We start from the raw sequence: 23633 nt of genomic DNA, 5'->3' as shown, positions 1-23633 counted from the left end.
TGAACATATCCAACATACTTTCCTCCTTAAAAAAATATAAAATCCTCCTAATAATTCAATTACTGAACAAAGCTATTTGTATTATATTTATAACAATGAGTTTACTTTACACGTGATACTCAGTTTTAAAGTATTAATTTAAGAACAAGATACATCAAATACTTAGTGATTTTCTGATGATCTGGAAAGAAATAGATGTAAAGAATAACAATTTTGTCAAGGAAGGGCTGAACCCATAACCCTAGTGCTGTGTTGGTCTCATTAAACAGTGGTTGGTCTCTATTGAAATACACCCACAGAGTGGGGAAAATCCTGAATAATCCTGATATTATTCTTTGAACCTTCTGTGCTTTCAGGGAACAAAAAAAAATCTTAAACTATATTTTATCTGCCAAATCTATATTTTATCAGTGTAGTCACTATAACCTGATTTTACTCCATATATTGACATATAGAACAGACGATCCTCCTGGCCTATTTTAATTATTTGTCCAAGGACATTGTATTACTCTTAATGAAAAACAGGCATGCAAGTCCTTTGTAATTATATTGCACAATATAATGTACATCGTGGTAATGAACTATAATACCAGAATGTGCTGTGATCATAACTGTGTAAACCTTCCCTTAGGAAGAGAGATTTGCAATTTGCCCACTAGATGAACAATCAACTGTGTTAATTCAGTTCATACATAATATGGCAACTCATCCCTCAGAAATAGGAACAGGACAATTTTTCATAGATAAATTGGTGTATTGTTTCAAGCACGTTGGCGAGGCACAGCATAACTCTATTAAATCCTGTAAAGCTGTGATGGTGATATATGATATCTGCAATCATGACTATCAGACTAGTAACAACTAATCTCCCATATGTATAGTATAAAACAAGTATCCTATAGCAATCCAAAAGTAGAATTTCATGGACTTATCTACTTCCTATTTCTCCCCTATATTCTTTAATATAAAAGAATATTAGGAGTTATTGATGATGCATGATTCCTGAGTATCTGTAATATTCATGTATTATCTTTTTATATTATCCAGCTTTTCCCCCCGGATAAAGCTTCCAGTGTACCTGAAAGATAACATCAAGGCAATGAATTAGTAGGGGAGGCACACAGTGAGATTCATGACAGTCAGGATATGAATGTCTATCCTTGAAGAATAACAAATCTATTATTTTACTACAATGTACTGTAGATCAGACATGTTTTTTTTTAAAAAAATATTGCCTAATCTATCATTAAATAATAAGAGGGGAAATGTAAATCTGATTAAATAATTTTAAAATGTTTTCTTTAGTAGGTTAGTAAGAAAATCAGAGCACTTTAAATTGTGATACTAACTACTGTTTAAGAATGATAATTCTTAATAATTTATATCTAATTTAACAAATGTTTAATAACTGTACATGAAGCGTGGCTTCTTGGTAAACTCTTTAAGAAACTAATATACTGATATTATCTTGCATTAAGCAATTGTATCCAGAGACCTAAAAGTAAATAACAAATCTTAATATGGGAAAAGGAGAAAACATTTTGAAATGATTGTTTCTTCAAACTTTGGGCAAAAAGCCCTGTATGTTTTCTATTTGTTGCATGTTAATTAATTAGTTAGTGATCACCTACTTGAAGCATCTTGTCCAACTGCCTATATTATATTGAAACCAATCTGCTAAAGCAGTTATGAATGGAATCAGCTTAAAATGAAGGCTCTGTGAAAATAGCACTTTTAAAATGCTTTCTTTATCAAAAAAAATCATAAAATAAATTTGTTATTTAAAAGCAGTTTTAGTTTGGTCTGGGACAGTATATAAATATATGGGCAATGAAAATCTATCTTAAAGGACACTAAAGATCCAGTTTGTGTCTTTCTGTTTCTATACTGAGAAACAATGTGGCATAATATTATATTTATAGCACAGATATTCTAAACAATTTGAATCCAATTTCAGACCATCAGCACCAAAGACCATGATGAAATGATATCTGACAGTTATGGTCACAATCATAGCAATGGAATCAGAAATGAACCCAAGAATATGCCACATTCAATTTTATAGCATAGCCCACAAAAAAAATATGTAAAGGCCTTGGACACTTTGTTGGCGAGATGAAAATTTGGAGCAAGTTGAAATCAATTCTTGAATTTCATCAGCAATTTGGTTTATCAAATACAATTCCAAGTGAGACCTATCAAGTTTAAACTCTATCTGTTATCTGTGAACATACTCAGAACCCAGACCTGATTATCAGACCTACCAAGATCTAATTTTTAAACTAATAGTCTTCATAAAAAAATTATAGGATGGATATTATGGAACCCAAACCATTATATGAACTCAAATGGAAGGACAGAAATCTTTGATGAGGTAATGTATTATTACAGACAATAAAACTAAAAAAGTGTTGGCCCTTACATACAGCAGTCCTGAAGTTCAAAGCCTACATCTTTTTTTCCCCTGTTGATCCTAGCAGGCTGAAAGTGGGTGGGTCAGTGGGAAACAAAAAATAATCAATATGTTTCATTTTTCATTTTGGCTGGACTGCAGTCTGCCTAAAGCAACTGGATTAAATTTGTGACCTACAATGTGTTCTTTTGTGCATCAAACTAAACAATTTATGATTTGGATGATCTTTCTATGACAAAGCTATTTAAACCGAAAAACTGTACATTATATGTTATTTGTTAATACAAGGTTTAAAAAGTAAATATTTCTAATTGTGTTACTTCCACAGAATTTATTTTTAAAGAATTAGTGTTTGGGAAGGTAAAGGGCATTGGAGATTTGAAGTAGATAGATATTTCATTTATTATCAATCTCAAGCTTCAGTCTTCTCTATATATAATTGTTGTGAGCTACCCAGAGTCACTGGGATTTGGGTGGCAAACAAATTTGATAAATAAATTAAAATAATATTTTGCTCTACATAATTGCCAACAGGCATTGGGTAGTTCTGTTTTTTGTTATATTGCATTTTCATTCACTTCACTGAGCAACTACTATACTGATTCTTTTCTCTTTATTTTGAATATATACAGTATTTAAAAAGTCCTTTCTGTTTTTCCTTAGCATTATTTAGCTCTCCTGATATCCCAGTTACAGTTCTGGGTTCCATGTCTTCACTCTTCCTTGGCAACCTATTTTCCCCCCCATCTTCTTGTATGCATTCTTTCTTGCTTTTAGAGCTTCGCTAAGCTTTTTGTAAAGCCACACTGCTTTTTTCTGCTGTCTTTTATTTCTTACCTCACTGAATTTGTCTGAAAGAATTTGATATTCTTTCAATATCTCATTTTTAAAGAACTACTCATCTTGAGTTCTGCTTCCAATTACCTCCTCTTGCCCTGGACTCTAATTTATGGTTGCTCTGAGTTTATTACTATAAGATTTTAATATATACATTTGATTAAACTCAGGGCACTTTCTCTTAAAACCGAGAATTCAAATATTACATAGTTACCTCCCCCCAAAGTATTTGTTACTTGAATTTTCTCAATTAAGTCTTCCCTATTGGTTAGCATCAAGTGAAGAGCAGCTGATTCTCTAGTGCCTTCCTTCACTTTCTGAAGAAGAAAATTGTCAGCAAGACAAGTCAGGAATTTCCTGGAAAGATTATGCCTGGCAGAGTTTGTTTCCCAACAGATGACAGAAGAATTTAAATCCCTCATCACTATTGCTTCAGGCCTCTTGGAAAAATCTGTAATTTGCTTTTGAAAGGCATCGCCATTTTCCCCTTCTTCAGGTGGGAAGTTAGTAAACATTAACAACTGCACAGCTTTTATTTGTTCCTCTACTTACTTTAACTCAGGTGTTCTCGATAGTATTAGTACGTTCCTTCACTTTCTAAGCAGAGAGAGATCTGCACAGTACATCCATGGTTCCCTTTCTGTGGCTCCTTTAGAACAGAATACCACATACTGTGGAATCCCACCCCAAAACCTCTGATGAACTCTCTCAGCACTTTCATTTAGATGTTCAACAGATGTTAAATGTGTTAAACAATTAAAGGAAAGAATGGATCAGTGGGATGCCAAGAGACAGAGTCTATGGCATTGAATAAATATCTCCTAGCACCTACATAAAGCTCCTGTCTTAATAAGAAGGCTCATCTACTGCAACCTTCCACAAAATTATAATTTAATAACCATGCAAGAAACAAATTATAGCACAAATGTCTGAATGGAATATGCAGGATGCACCAAAATAATACATATGAATACTCTTCTCCTTATCTCTTCCTCTTTCCATCTGTTAAAAAACAACAAGATTTGCTTCCATTTTTTAGTTTATGCCACTGGATATGTTTAAACTCAAATACATGGTTAAAGTTTACTAACAGTCAATCCCAAACTTCATTTAACAATCCAAGCATGTATCAACCAGCTATGAACAATAGTTGCAATGCGTAGTTCAGATGGGAGAGAACTCTTTGACCTGATCACAGATAAGCGGAAAGATGAATAAGCAGCTTATGACTTTAATACAAAGAATTACATGTAGACCACTGTAAACAACAGACTTAAAACAGATTTTCTGGAGATAATAATGCAGACATCTAGTTGCAAAGAAAAAGCTATCCCCTGTTCAGCAGAACTACACTGAATGAAATACAAGATGTGCTCACTTCAAAAAGAAAACCAACTGTAGATGTTACAAAAGGATTAGGATTCACAAGAGGAGCATAAAGCAATCATTTTCCTTCAAAGCTTAAGTCTTCTTGATTCTATTATTCAAATCCAACCATTTATTTATTTGATTAATTTCTGTAGCCATCCATTTAATTCTACTGACTCTGGGCAGCAAACAGTTCTAAAACACTTACTGTATACCACCAGAGTCTCTGTTTGAGGGAGATGGCGGTTCAAAATGTGAAATACAAATAAAATTATAAATAAGACAAGTAAAAGCAGTACAAAAATAAATGTATCCAGTAGCCAAGAAAATTATAACAATTGACAGTTTAAACAAGAAATGGGGCCCTAACACATTCGGGTCCCCAGATCTGGGAACAAGAGCAGACTTTTAAAACTTTGTGAAAGGTCAACAGGGTCAGGACCACCCTGTTTTCTGAAGGGAGGTGGTTCCAAAGGGCAGGACGGGCTACATGTCTCCTGGTCTCTGCCAGTTGACATTCCTTGATTGAAGGGACTTGCAGCCTACCCAATCTGCCAGACCCAATTGGCCAAGTGGAAACTATTGGGAACACGGTCCCTTAGATAATCTAGCATATAGGTCTTTAAAGGTGACAACCAACACTTTGAATTGCATCTGGAAACACACCGATAACCAATGCAACTCATGCAGTGGTAATGTTACACGTGTTGCATATCTGACACCACTTACTACCTATGCAGCCACAGTTTGCACCAGTTGAAGCTTCTGAATGCTGTTCAAGGGCAACCCCATATACAGTACATTGCAGTAGTCCAAATTTTATGTGAAATCTATAGACCTTTTAAGGTTGATGAATGTATGAGCATTTGTCATAAATACACTTTTTACTTAATAGATTTTTATCCCACCTTATTAGTTTATAAATAACACAAGGCAACGTACATACATAAATACTATTTCCTCTTCCTCATTCCCCCACAATAGAAATAGCAATAGCACTTAGACTTGTATACCACTTCATAGTGCTTTACAGCCCTCTCTAAGCGATTTACAGAGTCAGCATATTGCCCCCAACAATCTGGATCCTCATTTTACTGACCTCGGAAAGATGGAAGGCAGGAATCAACCTTGAGCTGGTGAGAATCAAACTGCTGGCAGTCAGCAGAATTAGCCTGCAATACTGCATTCCAACCACTGCGCCACCTTTGTCAGGTAGGCTGGACTGAGAGAGAGCAACTGGCCCAAGGTCACCTAAATGGCTTTCATGCCTAAGACAGGACTAGAACTCACAGTCTCCTAGTTTCTAGGTCAGCACCTTAAGCACTATATCAAACTGATATTTTAATTTAAATTTAATGAAGGAAATGGGTGACTGTATAGAATATACAACACTTGAAGAACCAACCTGCTGCCTCCAAAAGTCTACTTGACTTTTGGGCTAAGAATGCTTTTTGTAATAGCATTCACACTATGAAGTTTGCCTATTTAAGAGGTCTCCCTAGGCCAGAGATATTTTGTGGTCTCCAGATTAGCTCTAGAGCAGAGGTCCTCAACTCGGTCCTTTTATGACTCATGGACTTTAACTCCCAGAATTCCTCAGCCAGCATGCCTGACTGAGGAATTCTGGGAGTTAAAGTCCATGAGTCATAAAAGGGCCAAGTTGAAGACCTCCGTTCTAGAGTGTATATGGCCAAAATATTTAGCCCAGAGTTGGGGAAATTATAGACGAAGACAGTACATTAAGGCTAGCAAAAGTTGTTTCTCAAGAAAAGAACTAGATCAACAAATTAATTTTCTCCTGATAAAATGATGTCATGTCTCCACAGGCTAGTCTCCTGAGGTCTTTCAGAGGTTAAATACATTTAAAATAAAATATATGTCCTCTGTCCTAACCATTTTCATAATCAAATTAAACTATTTTACCATGATGGATTTTCTTAACTATTAGTTTCTATAAACTCCCAAGTTAAGCTTTTAAATTATTTGATGTTACTGTATAATACTAAGTATTGATATAATATTATTTTAAATTATGTTGAATGTGAACATACTTAGGCACTGCTATTGGCAGTGGGAATTCATACTATTAAGACAAATAATATAATATATAATTATTGTACTTATTGATACACATACAAATAATGCACTTAAAATTATTTTTGCTCTTGATAATCATATAATCCTTGTTTTTTTGGTAGAACTTTGTCTTTTTCCTAATAAAATGGTTAGGTCAAATATACCCCTCTAATTCCAATTAAATAGAGAAAAACAAAAATAAATCAGACAAATTACTCAAAACAAATGCTACAAATGTCTTACCTTGACAAAACGTTGCATTAATTCTCTTGTAACCTTGTGGACAATCCACTACCTGGCTATATCCAAAATAAGCTAAATTTGAGAGGAAACAAAATAAAAAAAATGAAAAATGGCCCATCTGTTTTAATATCACACCTCTTTTTTTAAGAGTGGAATCCCGATCCCAAATAAAAAGTTATACAACATTTAAATGTGTCTTAATACTGTTGCTGCTGCTAATTTGCTTTTGGGAATTATTTAGTCCCAATTAGCATTAAAAGTACTTCAGTCTTGAAGGCAGCAGAATTCAGGACACCAGAAGCCACAAAAAGTCTACTGTATTTTCATTCAACAACTATTACTATCAGACTAGCAATATTTCTCTTTAAAAAAAAGTCAAACTATTATGGAAATAAAGTAACTCTGGAATCAGTTTCCTGGGAATATGTCAAAAATCTGAATGTCTTGTTTAGATGTTTTCTCCTTTATTCTTATGGGTTGTTGGAGATCTTAGAATGCATCACTTCTATTTTCTTGTAAAATTAGTAGGTGCCTGAATGCTTTTTTTTTTCTCCCGATGAAATAGTGAGCTACACTGCAACCAAATACAGGAAGGAGAAATTCTCTGCTCCTTGGAGTCTCATTATGAATAGATCCTCTTTAATTAAATAGACTAATTAATATAAATGGGCCCTATTTCTTCTTTCTTCAATGCAAACATTAATGCCATCTGAAAAGATCTTTGAAGCACATAACACAGATCCAACTTTCTTATTGATTTTCAGATTATGCTGGAAAAAAGCTTCCAAATGCTTCCACCACTTTCTCTGAAAGAAAAATATACGTATACTGCGCAAAATAACAGAAAACATATTGTTAAAAGCTTACCTGGTTTCTTTGGACATTTTTGGCACTTGTTAAAACCCCAGGAAGTTCCCACAGTCCCACAGCAATCTTCTTGCTTGGAGAGGCCAGGAAGTGCTTTGCTACACTGGAAAATGTTGGAAAATCTCAAGTTAGCCTTTCTGAAAGACAGATGTCTTCTTCCATGTTGCTAATTCAGGATCACCCCGGACCAGGTGGCTTTTAAGATTCACACGAATGTAAAAACTTCTGCTTCAGGTCTTCAGTTTTTCCAGCGGGAACAAGCATTTTACTTACAATACATTTCTCAAAACCCTTTTGTAAATTAGTCTTCACTTATTACTATGGCTGCCCAAGAGTTCTTATCCTATTTGGTGTTCCAATTTTCTTTTCATGCTGAAATCACATGAGCCATTTGCCTTCTCTCTGCATGCCTGACTTTGAAATGTATGTATGTATGTATGTATGTATGTATGTACGTATGTATGCATGTATGATGAATTCAGCTAAAGGTGACATTTGGTATGCCACTAAAAATGCTGTGTTTGCAATGGCATACCAGAGGCAACAGCCAACAGCCTGGTTAAAAGGATGAAACCTAAGAAAAACAATCAAAAATGTTACTCTGGAACAACTGAAAACTGCAGAGAGAAAGAAAAACTACTCTATATTGGAGAGGGATGTTTAAGAAGATGCATATCCCACAGATACAGTATTAAAACATTAACCTGTTCAGAAGAATCCTGGGCCAAATGTTATGGAAAATGCTAATTATTGTCAAGAGGATTAATGGGAATTAGTAAGTACTGCCAGCTGTCCTGATTCAGGAAGGAGTAGGAGCCCTCCTAGATTGTAGGATAGGTGAGTGTTAGGAACATTCTAATGGATTTTCTAGGCTTTTCTAGCATATCCTTAAATGTACAAGCTTTTCCTTTCAGCATTAGTAGAGTGAGCCAGTCTTAGATTGAACTGCTTTGTCTTGGGAAAGATGTGAAATTAATTTATAGGTGAACAAAAAATTTAGCAGCTATTTATCTTTCTTTATACCAACAACTCAAATGTTTCTTTATAAAAATATATAATGCTTTTCCTCACTGTTCGCATAAGGAGAAAATAGTGCTAGTGCTGCACAGAATCATTTCTGCCAGTCCCTATGTTACATTTATTAAAAAATGTTTCTAGTTACTCATCTCATTGCTGAATTTATGCTCTGTTTATTGCTGGAACTGCAAAGATAGACACACCCTTTCCTCTCTCTGGATAACTTACACATAGAGCTAAAACAGACCTAAAAAATTCAATTTTGAATTGACCACCCCAGATTTGTAACACAAATATTCAAGAAGAAGCTGTTCTTGTTTTTTTTTTAAGAAATACAAACTTTTTAACAAAAAATGTTAACTATTATCACAAAATTCAAATTTCTTTCCCAATTTTTTAATGTCTCAGACAACCCATTCAAAAATTAGCCATTAAAACATTAAATAGAGACAACATATTAACTGCAGTCCAATTATATCACTACATTCGTGGGATAATTGAACATTGACTTCCAACGATAACTACTTTCAGTTTATTAAAAATCAAATGCTGCTGTTTTAACAAGTCAGAAGCAATAAGATAGAACTGATACAAAAGCAGTATTTGAATTTTGACATTCTACTAGATTCAACTTTCCATACATATTCTTCAGAATTTGAAAACTGATCAAATGTATAAAGATCATAACATTCCAAAAATGTTTCCAAACATTATTTAATACACCAAATCATGAGTAAAGTTAAAGTCCTGAGTAAAGAGCTACAACTCTTTTTACAGATTAATAGCTGACTAATACACATATGCATAGACACACATAGTTTTTCCCATCTAGGGCCCCAGAGCCTCCAGATGCTGGGACAACTACCAGTGATACTGCACCCCAAACCTATTGCTGACATTTCCCAGCACCATTATGTAAGTGTTGAACAACAGAAGTTAAAAAAAAAATCAACACCTGAGATATGCCATATATGAGAGGCCATGGGGCCTTTCCTTCCCATCACCACTGACTGCAACCTCCTGCTAATGGTAATATATACAGCTCCTAAGGCGATAGGAGGACCAGATACTTTATCTATTATTTATAGTTTCAAAAGTAGATGAGAATTTTATCAGGACCAGAATGGTTGCACTACCTCAGTGGTGGCGAACCTATGGCACAGGTGCCAGAGGCGGCACTCAGAGTCCTCTCTGTGGGCACGCGCGCCGTCACCCCAGTCCTGAGCCTTCAGCTGGGTTTTATAAAACCTTTTCGCTTTAGGCCTCCGCCGCCGTGTGCAAAAAAAAAAAAGGTTCAATCAATCACTCAATTTCAACTTCTTGCGGGGAAAAAAAGATCTTGCAAAGTTGGAATTGATTGATTGAACTTTTTAGTCCCACCCAGTCTGCCGTTACCACCGCAGCCAATGGGCCACACCCACCCAATTGGCCACACCCAGCCAATGGGCCACACCCACCCGGCACCCGATGATGCATAAGTGGGTTTTGGGTTGCAGTTTGGGCACTCAGTCTCTAAAAGGTTCACCATCACTGCACTACCTTTATCTAAGTCCAAACAAAGATCATTCACTGTGACTAATGGCTATGGTGGCGCGCTGGTTAGAATGCAGTACTGCAGGCTACTTCTGTTGACTGCCAGCTGTCTGCAGTTCGGCAGTTTGATTCTCACCGGCTCAAGGTTGACTCAGCCTTCCATCCTTTTGAGGTCGGTAAAATGATGACCCAGATTGTTGGGGGAAATATGCTGACTCTGTAAACCGCTTAGAGTGGGCTGTAAAACACTGTGAAGCAGTATATAAGTGCTATTGCTATTTTCATTCTGTGACCATGCCTGCATACAGACTAATAGGAGCCTAGATAATCCATTTCCTCCAGGGTACTCTGTAGCAGAATTCCCACAAGCCTATCAATTGGACAGTAATGATAAGTGATCCAGGGAGGGCTTCTTTAAGAAGAGTTTGCACTTTTTCAAGGTTACAAGCATCACCTTCCCTCCTAAAGAACACTGATAATCTCCCACCAACTAGGCCTCTATTTGTTAAAATGGATTTAAAATGGTTGATTTCAGTTCATTTTGTCCTAAAGAAGGTATGATTCCAATTTTACTATTTCAATCCCCCGCCTCTGATTTAGTTTACATACCATGTTGCAACTGTGTGTCTTATGTTCGTCATCAGTCGTGGAACTCCTCTTTCACTACTGGCATTATCAATAACCAGACTTTATTCTGGCCACATCAACACTTCCTGTAATAGGTTTGACACCTCCAGATCAGCTTATGATATTCTGATGTATTAGTAACTTATTATCTGGCACCCAAACTAGATTAATGTTACATCTATGTCCATACAATTTTTAAGAAACAGTACACAAGTGGCTTTCCATTTCCTTCTGAATTTGGAATTGTTTTTCATAAATTGCTTGGCTTTTTTCACATCTAAATGTCTTCATCCCCTTTATGGATTACTGTTAGTTTCTCCTCTCTCTTTGACTTTACCAGCAAGAGTGACCCCCTCCATCAGAATCTTATTCTGTTGCTGGCATCATTCTAAACATCACTGAAGTTACTGAGTAATTCTATCATACCAGAGTGGTAACATACAAGAGGTAGTTACAGAAGAAATATAATACTATACTCTGGATATCAAATGAAGAGAAAGTAAAATAATGCAATACTTTCTTCTTCCCTCTGAAGTATATAATCTATTGTATAATTTGTTTACTCCAAACTATGCCTTACTGAATGCACTGGATATCTCTGTTATTCTGTTATAACTCCAACCTGCGTGTATACTAGATATTATCCATATTAATAGCTAATATAGTAGGAGAACACTCAACGAAGAAAGTCACATGCCAAATACAATGCCTCAGTTCCATAATCTATAGAATTGAACTACTGATATATCCTCTTGAATATAAAACAGCATATTTCATAATAGTCTGAAACTGCTATGAAAGCTACATCTAATGTACAAGACCCAATAGTTATATCACATATGGTATTTTGAAAATTAAGGAATCCAAAATACAAACAAGGGCTTAACTTAGAGTCATTAGGCAATTTACTGCTCTGAAAATAATAGTAAGAGTTTAAATTATTATACAGATGCCATAGTACTGATGGCACACTGAATTAAAAAAAAGGGTCAGGAGTTGATTATCATCCAACATAACTTGAAACTCAAATAACAAACAATAATTATATGAGACATTTTCACTTAGTGCTATTGGTGCTACAAGCCAGGGCAATTAAGGAACTGTATGATAAAAATATAAACATATTATATCTAGAAACTAGGTGTCAACTCTACAAATAAGCATGGCTGCAGCCATTTTTCCTATTCATTTTCAGTTGCCACATAGAACGGAGGAGGGGGGTTACCCATTATTTAGATTAGTCTAAATAATCTTTTGTTCTGTGGGAACCAAGGTCATCAACTGCTCCCGAGACTGCAGGCTGGGCATTGCAGTATTGAGGAATGTTACGTATTGGGGAACGTAGTTGCTTGCATAGTTTTAGGGGAGGGATTTTTTAACTTTGTAATGGGGAATTGTTATGTGTGTCTCCAGACTTGGTTTCACTTTTGACATGCCAATACTTTGTAACTAATAAACATATTCTTTGAGGAATTTGCAAGCCTTGGAGTTCTGCTTTATTCTTCTCTGTCTATCGAAACCATGACACAAGGTTTAAAACCTGGACTGGGCAAGAAACAGAAGTGCCTAATCTTTAGTTTAGTTATTTTAGACTCAATAGAAGATTCCCAGAACATAGTTCAGTCAGGTTATAAACTTCATTATAGACAAGAATATAGGCTCTAATACTACAGTTGGTTGACAGCTGCAAAGCAAAGACCTCAGAGATTTATGTATTGTTTTCTAGAATTTACACTCTATTGGTTGCAATTTAATTGATTCTTGGAAGATTCTTGGAGGATACAAGTGGAGGTCTTAGAAGACTCATTTGTATTTACATGATGGTCCTCCCTTGGCTGGGATCTTCTAGTTCTTGCTTCACAAACTGCAGTTATTGCATTATCTTGGGAACGTGGGGTGTTTCTGCCACACATTTTGTGCACAGCCTCATTTTCACTTCCTACTTTTTATTCTTCTTGTATATTTTGTTTTATGTGGCCTCTAAGATATGTAAACATGAATTCCTAACCGCAGGGTAACCTCAGCAGACAGCAGTATTTAGCTTATCTTGGCTAATCTCAGAAGGCAAATAGGGTCAGACCTAGTTAGCATATGGATGGAAGAACCCCAAGGAATTCTGAGGATGCTTCTAGACCAAAAAGTTAACAACAACAACAACAAAAATCCCATAACAGTAGAATGACAAGCTGTTTCCGCATCTGTCCTAACAAAATTGCTTGGATGCAGATACCAGGAGCTGAATTCAATTCAAGGGTGCTTTTACTTAACTGTAATTCAAAATCTTTTTTACAAAATGCTTACTATTTTCTTTTGCTTGTCAACACTCATGTTTTCAATCATAATAATAGAGACGGACTTGTAAATAAAGACACTGATTAATAGAATAATACTGATTCATAAAATAAACACATCTTTCCCTTTTAATTAGCCCTGGATCAATCACAGTGGACATTATGTATTCTGCTTGAGATTTGTCTCTAAATGTGAGTAAATCTGTTCTTGTGGTTCAGACTTAATGAAGAAGGTGCTTGACCAACTCTCCAAAAGTGAGAAAGGGCCTTGCTCACCATCTGTTTCAACACTGTTGAGCTACTGCACATATTTGATCTGAGCCAAGAGGCCGAGAAGTGATCCATGCACATAAGCTACTTCTGCCATAAAATAATAAAGCTCTTAATACAAATGACAGCTTCACAAGCAATGCCAAATGTTGCTGATGTGAGGATCTGAAATACTCCCATAATTCTGTGATCCATCTGCTGCCTTCTGTTGGGAATTTTCATTTTAAAACAATGTGTCCAATAAAAAGGGATATTTATAATATTGGGAAATAACTGAAATCAACTAATGTAATCTGTGAAGTCATGGCTTGGATTCCGCTGGGAAGCAGTAATTTTAATTGCCAGAATTTTGTTCTGAGATAATGACTCCCTGCAAGTCATTGGAAGGACACAATACTCCTCTACAATACAGGTAGTTCTGGCTTAATGACCCTAACTCAATGGTGGGACTAAAATTATGTGAACAACCGGTTCTCTGTGTGGATGCTGCTTCCAGAAGTCCATTCTGGGCCTGGGCAACAAAAAATTAGCTACCGGTTCTGCCGCAGTGGTGCGAACCGGCTGAATCCCACCACTGCCCTAACCTGGATGAGAATTTCCATTTCCAACATCACGTGACCCCACAGCTTTGTCTCAGACGCATTTGTTAGGCCAGGACTGTGTCACTTTTAGGCAAGGACTTTACACTTCTCCTCCCCTGCTCTGCTCATCTCTGCTTCAACTCCCTCCACCCACCCAAGTCCCCTAAGACGGCTAGGTAACTCCAGCTTGGCTAAAGAATCTTGCCCAGCATTTGGTTTGGCTTCCAGTATTTTCTTAAAGGATCAAAGATCAGTGTATTGACTTTGATCAATTAACTGAATTTGCATTTGAGGCTTTTGCTATCTGGTACACGTCTTCTGATATTAAACTTCACTGATATCAGAAAGATTAACAGCAGATAGGACAATCATTCTTGAAAATGTATTCATACAGATTTTTGAAAACAGTTGCTTAAGTTCTGCTGATGCATATTTTTTAGCTTCAAGGAATTCAAGATTATGATTGTGTAATTACATATGCAGATACGATTCAGTCAGATTTTACGAATATGCCAGGCAAAAGGTACTTAGTCAAAGCTGGAATATACCATGGCTGTATTTACAAATAGTTGAAATAAAATATGTGACAAAATCAGATTTCAAGAATTGAATGAGATACATGCTTTGAGCAATGAGAATAAAAGTTGCTCAGCACTGGAACAAAGACAATTCTGGCAATTAAACTTAAACTTGGAGAATATGCAGCAATAGCAAAATTAATAGTATATAGACATAATAGAAATCTAACTAAATTTAAGTGAGAATGGTTCCCATATATACAACACATCACGCAGCAGAGGAAATATAATCTCTTACAGTGTACAAATATTGCAGTTTGGCAATTGTATAAAAAGTAATCATTTTTATTGCCTTTTTTCTTTCCACTGTTTTATTTTATTTTCTATTTGTTTATCTATTCCTACCTTTTTTACCTTTCGTTGACACACATACACACAAACAAACACGTACAAATACACACATATCTATACCAACTAACAATACAGTGGAGATTTTAATATCAAGTAATTTAATTTAAGACTGAAACCTTTACATATTACAAATATTTTGATGCAAGTTGCAGAGTACTCTTTATTTTTTCCTTCCCAATGTTATTTTTAACATTGAATGAAAATTTTAATGTTCATGATATCTTAAATCATAGCTAATATTGATATACCTATTTTATTTTGTTTTATTTCCAATATTCTTAGTCTAAATAATAGAATGCCAAGAATTTGTAGTTATATAACTATCACCATCTTAAAATAAAAAAGACCTTATTTTAAACTATGAAGAAAAATACCCCATACGAAAAAGCATGAAATATGTGACTTTAACATTGTTTTAATTAGTAATGCTAAATTAACATGTGGTGGTTTAAAATGTAGATGCGAGTTAATGAAATGTATTTTTTTAAACTTTTCTAGGAACTATTTGTAAAATATCTGCAAATGGAGAATGCATTTCATTATCAAATCCCTCTGACTTGCAGTTTACACTGTTATTGCTGATTCCACATGCTATTATTTCCATGTATCCATGCCAATTCCTACTTGAGAATTTACTTAAATAAAACAAACTAATGAAACTGCTTATAAACAATTACTGAATTGAGATGGATTCTATCTTTTTAGCAATATCAATTGTTCCAGAGCGGTTTACAGACAATCTATTAAATGGAAAAATGCCATCATTTTTCCATGAGGGAATAATTTTTAACTGTCTTTGTCACGTAGTTGCTTAAATCAGTTCCTTCCAATATCTGGGAAAAGATGAAGTTTGAAGTGCTATTTTTTTTAGATTGATCTGATTCTATTCTTAACTTCTGTTTTAGAAAGTCAATGTTACCTGCTGTTTACACCAGCCTTGTATTTAAGCAATAGCCAAATATGCATATAAAGGTGACAGAGTGGAATTTCATACAGGTGTCCAAACAAGCTGAAATTCTCCATCTCTCCTGTGTGTCCAACAAGAACATTCAACAGGACTATTGCAGAAGGAAAAGAGCTTTCTGCCCCTCCTCTACCAGTCCCAACCAATACCAAACAAACAAACAAAAACTCCAAAACAAAAAACCCCAAGGTAATAGTTTTTGGGGTCCATGCATTCTAATGTTGCTCAGGTTGAGAAACACTGGGTTAGAGTATTTTATTTAATTATTTGCCAGTCATAACTTCTGTGAAGGATAAACTTATCAACAATGGTTAGTTTAGCAAATGCATTGCATAGCTAACGCATTACGTATAAAATTCTATAAAGATTATATAGCTGTATACATTACATGCGTAGCTAAAATATGTAGAAAAATGCATTATTTTCATGAAAACACATACATTAAGTAACTCAATATATGATTTAAACCACAGTGACTACATTAAAATATAACAATTATAACAAAATAGATGTAACAATGGGGGGAAATCTATTTCTTTTTCTTTTTCTATGTAAACCCCTGACACATGGTCAACATATGCATTAAATTATATTAATCCTACTTTCAAAATATCCAACAACTATTTCAACACTCATTAGTCATAAGAAAAATTAATAGGGCACACGTTAGAAATACAAGCTTTACTATCTATATTAATAACACTATAAAGCTACAATATTTTAAGTCCTATCAAAAGCATTTTTATGAAAATAGAATGTAAAGCAGCTGAGTGGAGAATGAGTCCAGGAAAAAGAATATGAACTTGCTACTCTGCTTGCTTTTACCAATGTTGTTGGCTTTCAGAAAGATCCAGGATACAGTTTTGTTATGAGGGTTACCACTATTTTAAATGGTACAAAAAAAGGCCAAGGGTTGCAGCTGAATTTATTTTGGCTGCTGCGTGTACATTCCATAATACTAAGAAAATATATACATAGACCCAGAAATATAGTGTCCAAATAATAGCAATAGCACTTAGACTTATATACCGCTTTACTGTGCTTTATAACCCTCTCTAAGCGGTTTTACAGAATCAGCATATTGCCCCCAACAATCTGGGACCTCATTTTACCGACTTCAGAAGGATGGAAGGCTGAGTCAACCTTGAGCCGGTGAGAATCGAACTGCCGAACTGCTGGCAGTTGGCAGGCAGCAGAAGTAGCCTGCAGTACTGCATTCTAACCACTGCACCACGACTCATATAAAAACATGAAAAACAATACATACCAAACACCATTTATAAAACAGCTATCCATTCCCCTTATCAATTCTTCCAAAACCACGTTCAGCCTTAACTTTTTTCTTTCTTCAATACTAAATGCATACTAACAAACGCACAAATACAATCCAATAAGTTTCAAGACGTTTTAAGCTGGCATGACCAATTTTCCTCTGATTCTTTCATTGCTGCAGAATAAGCAAGCAAGGCTCTGATACTTCAGTTACTGCATAATATGGGGGGAACACAACCCTCTTGTACCATCTCTCATCAGCCTTAATTTTACTGGGTGCCCACTTATTTCTAGACCCAACTTAAAGCTTATAATTCTAACATATACACATACCTGTATTTTGATTTGAACCCTAACTGTAACTGTTCTAAAATGTATATGTCCTACATATATGAAGTATTAGTGTCTTTATTTAAATATGCAAGCATCTGTTCAGACTTACACGGAGATTATTTTTGCTGGCACTGGAAAACAAGTGACTGGTAAAATTTCTCAAGCCCTCTTTTCCTTGAAGCGTTCAGTGCCACCCCCCACTCCTCGCTATCTGAGGGTTCAAAAAGGGAATCAAGGGGGAAAAAATGCTACCCTGGATTCTCCTACCACTGGGAAGCCTCCATTGGAAGGTTCTGTGGATTCACCGGTCCTTTGCAAATAAAATAATCTCTTCGTAAATTATTATTTAAGAAAGGTAATAAATATAGCACCTTTGAAAGCCAGTCTAAAAATAAAGGCCAGAAGTTACAAGATAATCAGTTGCTGCAGCAAACTCTGTGGCTTGCCAGAGAAAAGGCTGTATACACATGTGCATTACATTATTGGTCTCATCTGCAGATAGTAAAATCACCCCTAATCCCAAAGTAATTTAATAAAAGGTTTTAGACTATGAAGCCAACTTCACAAATCCACTGTGCAAGAAAATATATAAACAGTGACAACTGCTGACTGAAGTAACTTTAGGGAGATTACTCAGAACAGACACAATTATTTAAACTGCTTACATTTAAAAAAAAAAGCAGCCAAACAAGGCTACACAACTCTGAATGACATGATTCCATTCCCGAATAAACATAGAAAAGAAACAAGAAAACTCATCCCTTTCACCTAAGATATCATGTAGCTTTTCAAGATTTTAGTGTTAAAATTATCTTGAGATAACGCAAATCTTTAGGGTATTTGCAGAATAAGCCTGGAATAAAACATTCTAGAAAGCCAAACAGTGTATCATATAAATATTACTTTTGATTAAATAATATTGAATAGATTACCAAAGCCCCATCCAGCCATTATCCAGAATAATATTTTAAAAATAAAATGCCATCCATTAAAGAGAAATGCACGTATGCTAAAGGATTTACTGGCTATTGGAAATGTATAAGGGTGTAGAGGTCACTGCAAAAAAAATGAAGGCAGAGGATGGTCTTCAAGTGGGAACTACTCCATGGAAAGAATATTTATTCAGGATATTGTTTTGTTCAGACTTTCCAAAGCTGGGTCTCCAGTTAAGAAATCGACTGCCTTCTGATTTTAGGCTCTGAGCAAATTACGAGTAATTGTTTATGCTTGAAATTTACTGTGAAAGGATAAAAACAAATGCTATTGATATTTTATGCCCTATATTCCAAAACAACCTGACTGGCTCTAGTTATTCTCAGCAGATGCTCTGCTTCAGCAACAAAATGTCTTGGAACAACCCCACTCTCTACGACAGTATTTGAATACATCACTCAGGGTTTAACTTTTACGCAACCTTATGCAGTTAAGATTTCACATCCATCACTATTATTTTGCAAACTTAGTATATAATAAACAAAGCATTTTTTTAGATATGAGTGCCTTTAGAATAAGGGTGCAGACTACTTCATCTTTAAGGGATATGTCTGCCATATTACTTCAAAAAACTGTTAGCCCAGAGAAGTTAAATTACTTTGAATTAATGTATCTTTAATTCCAAATTAAACACAGGTAGTCCTCGACTTATAACCACAACTGAGCCCCAAATTTCTGTTGTTAAGTGAGATGTTTGTTAAGTGAATTTTGCCCCTTTTTACGACTTTTCTTGCCTCAGTTGTTAAGTGAATCGCTGCAGTTGATAAGTTAGTAACCCGGTTGTTAAGTGAATCTGGCTTCCCCATTGTCTTTGCTTATCAGAAGGTCGCAAAATGGAGATCACATGACCTTGGGACACAGCAACAGACATAAATATGAACCAGTTGCTAAGCATGATCATGGGGATGCTGGAAATGTTGTAACTGTGAAAAACGGTCATAATTTACTTTTTCAGTGCTGTTGTAATTTTGAACATTCACTAAATGAACTATTGTAAGTTGAGGACTACCTGTAATTACTATTAGTATCAAGCCACACACACACACACACACACACACACACACAAATATATAGAGAGAGGGGAGGGAGGGAGGGAGGGAGGGAGGGAAGGAGGGAGGGAGGGAGAGAGAGAGAGAGAGAGATTGCTGCATGCAAAACTAACTCCATTTTTAATATTAATTGTGATAAAGTATTAACAGAATAACAGATTGGAAGAGACCTTGGAGGTCTTCTAGTCTAGCTCAAGCAGGAGGCTCTTTATCATCTCAGACAAATGGTTGTCTAATCTCTTCTGGATCAATTGCATGTGCGTAGGCTGGAGGAAGGTTTTCCCAAATTCTCTGGTGTTTTTTTAACATGAAAGTGACATTGTATTATTGGCATTTTAACATTTATCTATGTAGGCTACAATGAAGTTCATTAATAACCAAGGTAAAATGTAAAAATTAAACACACAAAATTAATTCTCAAATAAAGAAGATGGTATTGAACACTCAGGTTTAGGTAACCTGGAAATAATAATACAAAAAAAAAAAAATCAAAATCAGTTCTTTTTCTCCATCTTCATAATCTCTCCTAGTTTTCCCTATTGTAGCCTCTTTATTCTTTGCCACTTTTTTTTTGTATTTTCATGGAGCCAATATTGTGTCCTTATTTTGTGCCAAACTTATTCCATAATCATGAAAATGGCAACTGGACTGTAGAATTATGGCAGAGATTAGTCTGGGACTTTCCAGTAAATCTTAGGCTGTTTCCCAGTTCAAACATCTCCCTTTCTCCTTCTCTCTTTTGAATAAATCCTCATTTCTGATCAGTTATTTCTTTGGTTTACAATCTCCAGCTGCAATGTTTAAGGTTTAGTATCTTGAGCATTATAATAAATTTCAGCTTAAAATGATGGTCTATGTGATTTAAAGTGGTTCACAAATCTGTTAGTAATGAGATCATATAAATCACAAAATATAACTTTCAAGATACCCCATTGATAACTAAGAACTAAAAAAATGTTATTTGGTTACCAAAGTTCAAAAATAGTAATAGTATTCATGAATGTTCTATCTAGAATGAAATCTACGGATTAAAAGTTGGTATGCAAATCTACTTTCAATGTCTAGGCTTTGAATGGAGAAGGAAAAGTCTATATTTGAAGAAAAAGACCAAATCTTGAGTTAAAGTTCCATCTCCAAAGAGATGTTTTATATACTACTCAAACACACATAAAATCTGAATGCATTTCAACAAATTGTTCAAACAAATATTACTAATTTGAACTAATCAACTACATTGCTAACATACAAATTAATAACTTAATTAGGAAGCTGTTTTTATTTATTTAATTTTATTTTTAATCAAAAATGTATTTAGATTTATGGCATTTGTAGGCAAATGTGAAGAATTGTAGTTTTTTAAAATATACACCAACATTGGAAGATAAATATGTGGAGGTTATTTAGGAACTCCTTATTTTCATTTAAAACACAAACTTTTGATAGCTGTCCTATATTATGTCTTGAATTTTAGGGGAAGAAAACCATCAAGATGATGCAAAATGCAGTTCCCATATAGCAAAAACATTATTTTTGCCCTAAATTTTAACTCTTAACAGATTTGTAAAGTCATTTTTATAGCACAATGTCTACTACAGATAACAAAACAAGTTTTTTGTTTACGAGAAATGCATAGTTACTTTTAAAGGCATTTTTAAAAAAAAAAAAATTACCTGGGTCCCAACTGTCTCCTGGAAACATCGTCCAAGTTGTGCTTTAGCAGAAACAGGAAAACTATGACTGATAGGCTGCTGGTGAATGAAGGTTGAATGAATTTTCTGGGTCTTCTGAAATGGTAGGTTTTGATAAGGACTCTGGGAATGTCCTGAGGTGGGGGGCTTTGGTTTTGGTTTTTGCCCTGCTGATGTGCTGTCAATCCTTGAAACTTGATGAAATTGCACTGAAGCTTCAGGTGGATGTTTAACATGGATATTTACAAAGTTAGGAGGGATTTTTACTGCAAAAGTAAGAAACCAAGCATTAGAAATCTCCAAACAAGAGAAGACATTGCTCAGTCTGGAAATTATGTATTGATTTTCATAGCAGCAGTTTAAAGACCTTAAAGTTTGCAAAGACTGCTGGATTATAAAAAGTACAGGGCAAAATGTTAAAAGCACACATACATATGCAAACTTTCTCTTCCCTCAGGAGAGGTTCCTCATGATTTAGAATCCAGAATTATGATTAAGTGCACACAAATGTACAAGGATCATTAGTCAATTTTAAATCCAATTTTATTCTTGTATAAATATTGGTTAGGGTACACTTAGACATAAGCCTTAGCTTAGATAATGTGCGAGCCACGTAGACAGTGAGAGAAGAAAAGATGTTCAAAATGATTGGGAATTGTAGATTAAGACCCTTTTTTGGCATAAGATGACCTGTGAATATGATTATTAAATTCTGGGTCAAAATACAATTTAACATAGATGACACTGAATTACATTGGAGAAAAAAATATCTTAAAAGCTGGTCATCAAATTATTTTTGAAATACTCAAGATTTTCTTGCGTATACAATTTTTTAACATTTAGCAAAGGTATGAACTAGTGATTCAACTTTAAGTGTGGAATTAAATGTTTGCAACATCTGAGAAAAAATGTTCCAAAAAAATGTTTCTCAGACATTTTAAGGAATTTAAGAACAGATTGACATTTTATAGGAGAACTATTTAAAAGCCCCTCTTTGAAGAAGGTGGGCGATTTAGAAATATGAAATATAAATAAATAAGTAATAAATAAAAGAAATCTGTCAAAAAAAGGCCAGTATTTCCATATCTTGAAATCTAATGTGAAAAGTAGATACAGCATGTGACTTTGGAATATATTGATGAAGTTACAGGGTTTGATTAATTGTAATGTCCAAGTGAAAAGGTTGAACAAATGATTTCCATTAAATTAAAATGAACAGAGGAGATACAAACTGTATGCATGAAAACCACAAGCTCAGAAATTAATGACACACACTTCTAAACTGTTGTCTGACAACGCAGATATGAAAATGGTAAGGAACACCCACCAAGCATTGAAAGATAGGTCATTTTCATTTGAAAATCATGCTTTCTCAGCTTCACAAAGAAGATAAAAATCCTTTTCAATTCATTTTCATTAACATTTTTTTTTCACAATTAATGACTGTAAATGCAAGAATGCAATGAATGCAAGAAAGAACATTCTGTCATTCCAGTAGATTTGAATGCCAGATCGCAGCTATGTGGGGAGATGTTACCAAAGTCTCTGATAGCTTGGCAGGTTAAATTACAAAGTCTCACTGCAGCCAACAGAGAAATCTAGCCAGAGAGAAGAGATATTAAAAAAAAAAACATTTACCTTTGGCTCCTTGCTGCCCAGGCACAGTCAGTGGTAAGGTATGCGTGGAATGGATGACATGAGATCCCACAGTTTTGCTTACTTGTTGAGAATTATGATAAAGTTGCGAAGGACTTCCACTCTGCACAGGGATCTGACAAAGTTTACCAGTGTAATTAGGAGGACATTGGCACTTGTCTCTTGAGCTGCACTGCCCACCGTTCATGCAAGGAAGGTGGCAAATAACTGAAGGGGGAAAAAAATCCCAGAGAGACTAGCATTAATTTTTTTTCAAAGGCACTGTTAATATCATCACCAACTGAATTATTTTTTATAATGGAAGACGTCCTATGACCTTCATTATTGCTACAGGTTTTTATTATTTTTATTTATTTTTACTTTGTTTATTTTTTATTCAGATGCAAAGTAAACCTGTTGAAATTAATGGGACATTTCCAATTGGTTCTAATTGTAACCCAAGCTTAGGTTCAACCCAATGATAATTATGCAATATCACATTGGAATACAATGGCACGATGCAATGCAAGACTAAGGTTTACTGAGGCATATCTGTGATATAGGCAAGAAAACTGAAATGAGATCATTATAATTAGGCTTCTTCTCAAAGAAGCTCTGCTAGTAATGCAGTAATGCAGGCAAACTCT

The 23633-nt window shown here is 35.0% G+C and overlaps 1 protein-coding gene across 1 annotated transcript in view; it reads right to left on the bottom strand.

Annotated features, from left to right (window-relative positions):
- The window catches only part of LTBP1 (latent transforming growth factor beta binding protein 1), a 128380-nt gene that overhangs the window by 81949 nt on the left and 22798 nt on the right, over nucleotides 1–23633 (bottom strand). Inside the window, exons 2-5 of the mRNA XM_015822022.1 lie at nucleotides 22990–23214; nucleotides 21334–21617; nucleotides 7805–7907; nucleotides 6938–7009 (exon numbers count right to left, since the gene is read on the bottom strand). Of these exons, the coding sequence (XP_015677508.1) occupies nucleotides 6938–7009; nucleotides 7805–7907; nucleotides 21334–21617; nucleotides 22990–23214 (684 nt within the window). The remainder of the gene's footprint in view (nucleotides 1–6937; nucleotides 7010–7804; nucleotides 7908–21333; nucleotides 21618–22989; nucleotides 23215–23633) is intronic.

The sequence above is a fragment of the Protobothrops mucrosquamatus genome, unplaced genomic scaffold (genome assembly GCF_001527695.2).
Source record: "Protobothrops mucrosquamatus isolate PMUCROS unplaced genomic scaffold, P.Mucros_1.0 scaffold_169, whole genome shotgun sequence".
In the NCBI taxonomy this organism is placed as follows: Eukaryota; Metazoa; Chordata; class Lepidosauria; order Squamata; family Viperidae; genus Protobothrops; species Protobothrops mucrosquamatus.
The sequence above is the reverse complement of the archived record's forward strand: the minus strand, read 5'-3'. Positions and strand labels throughout refer to the sequence as shown.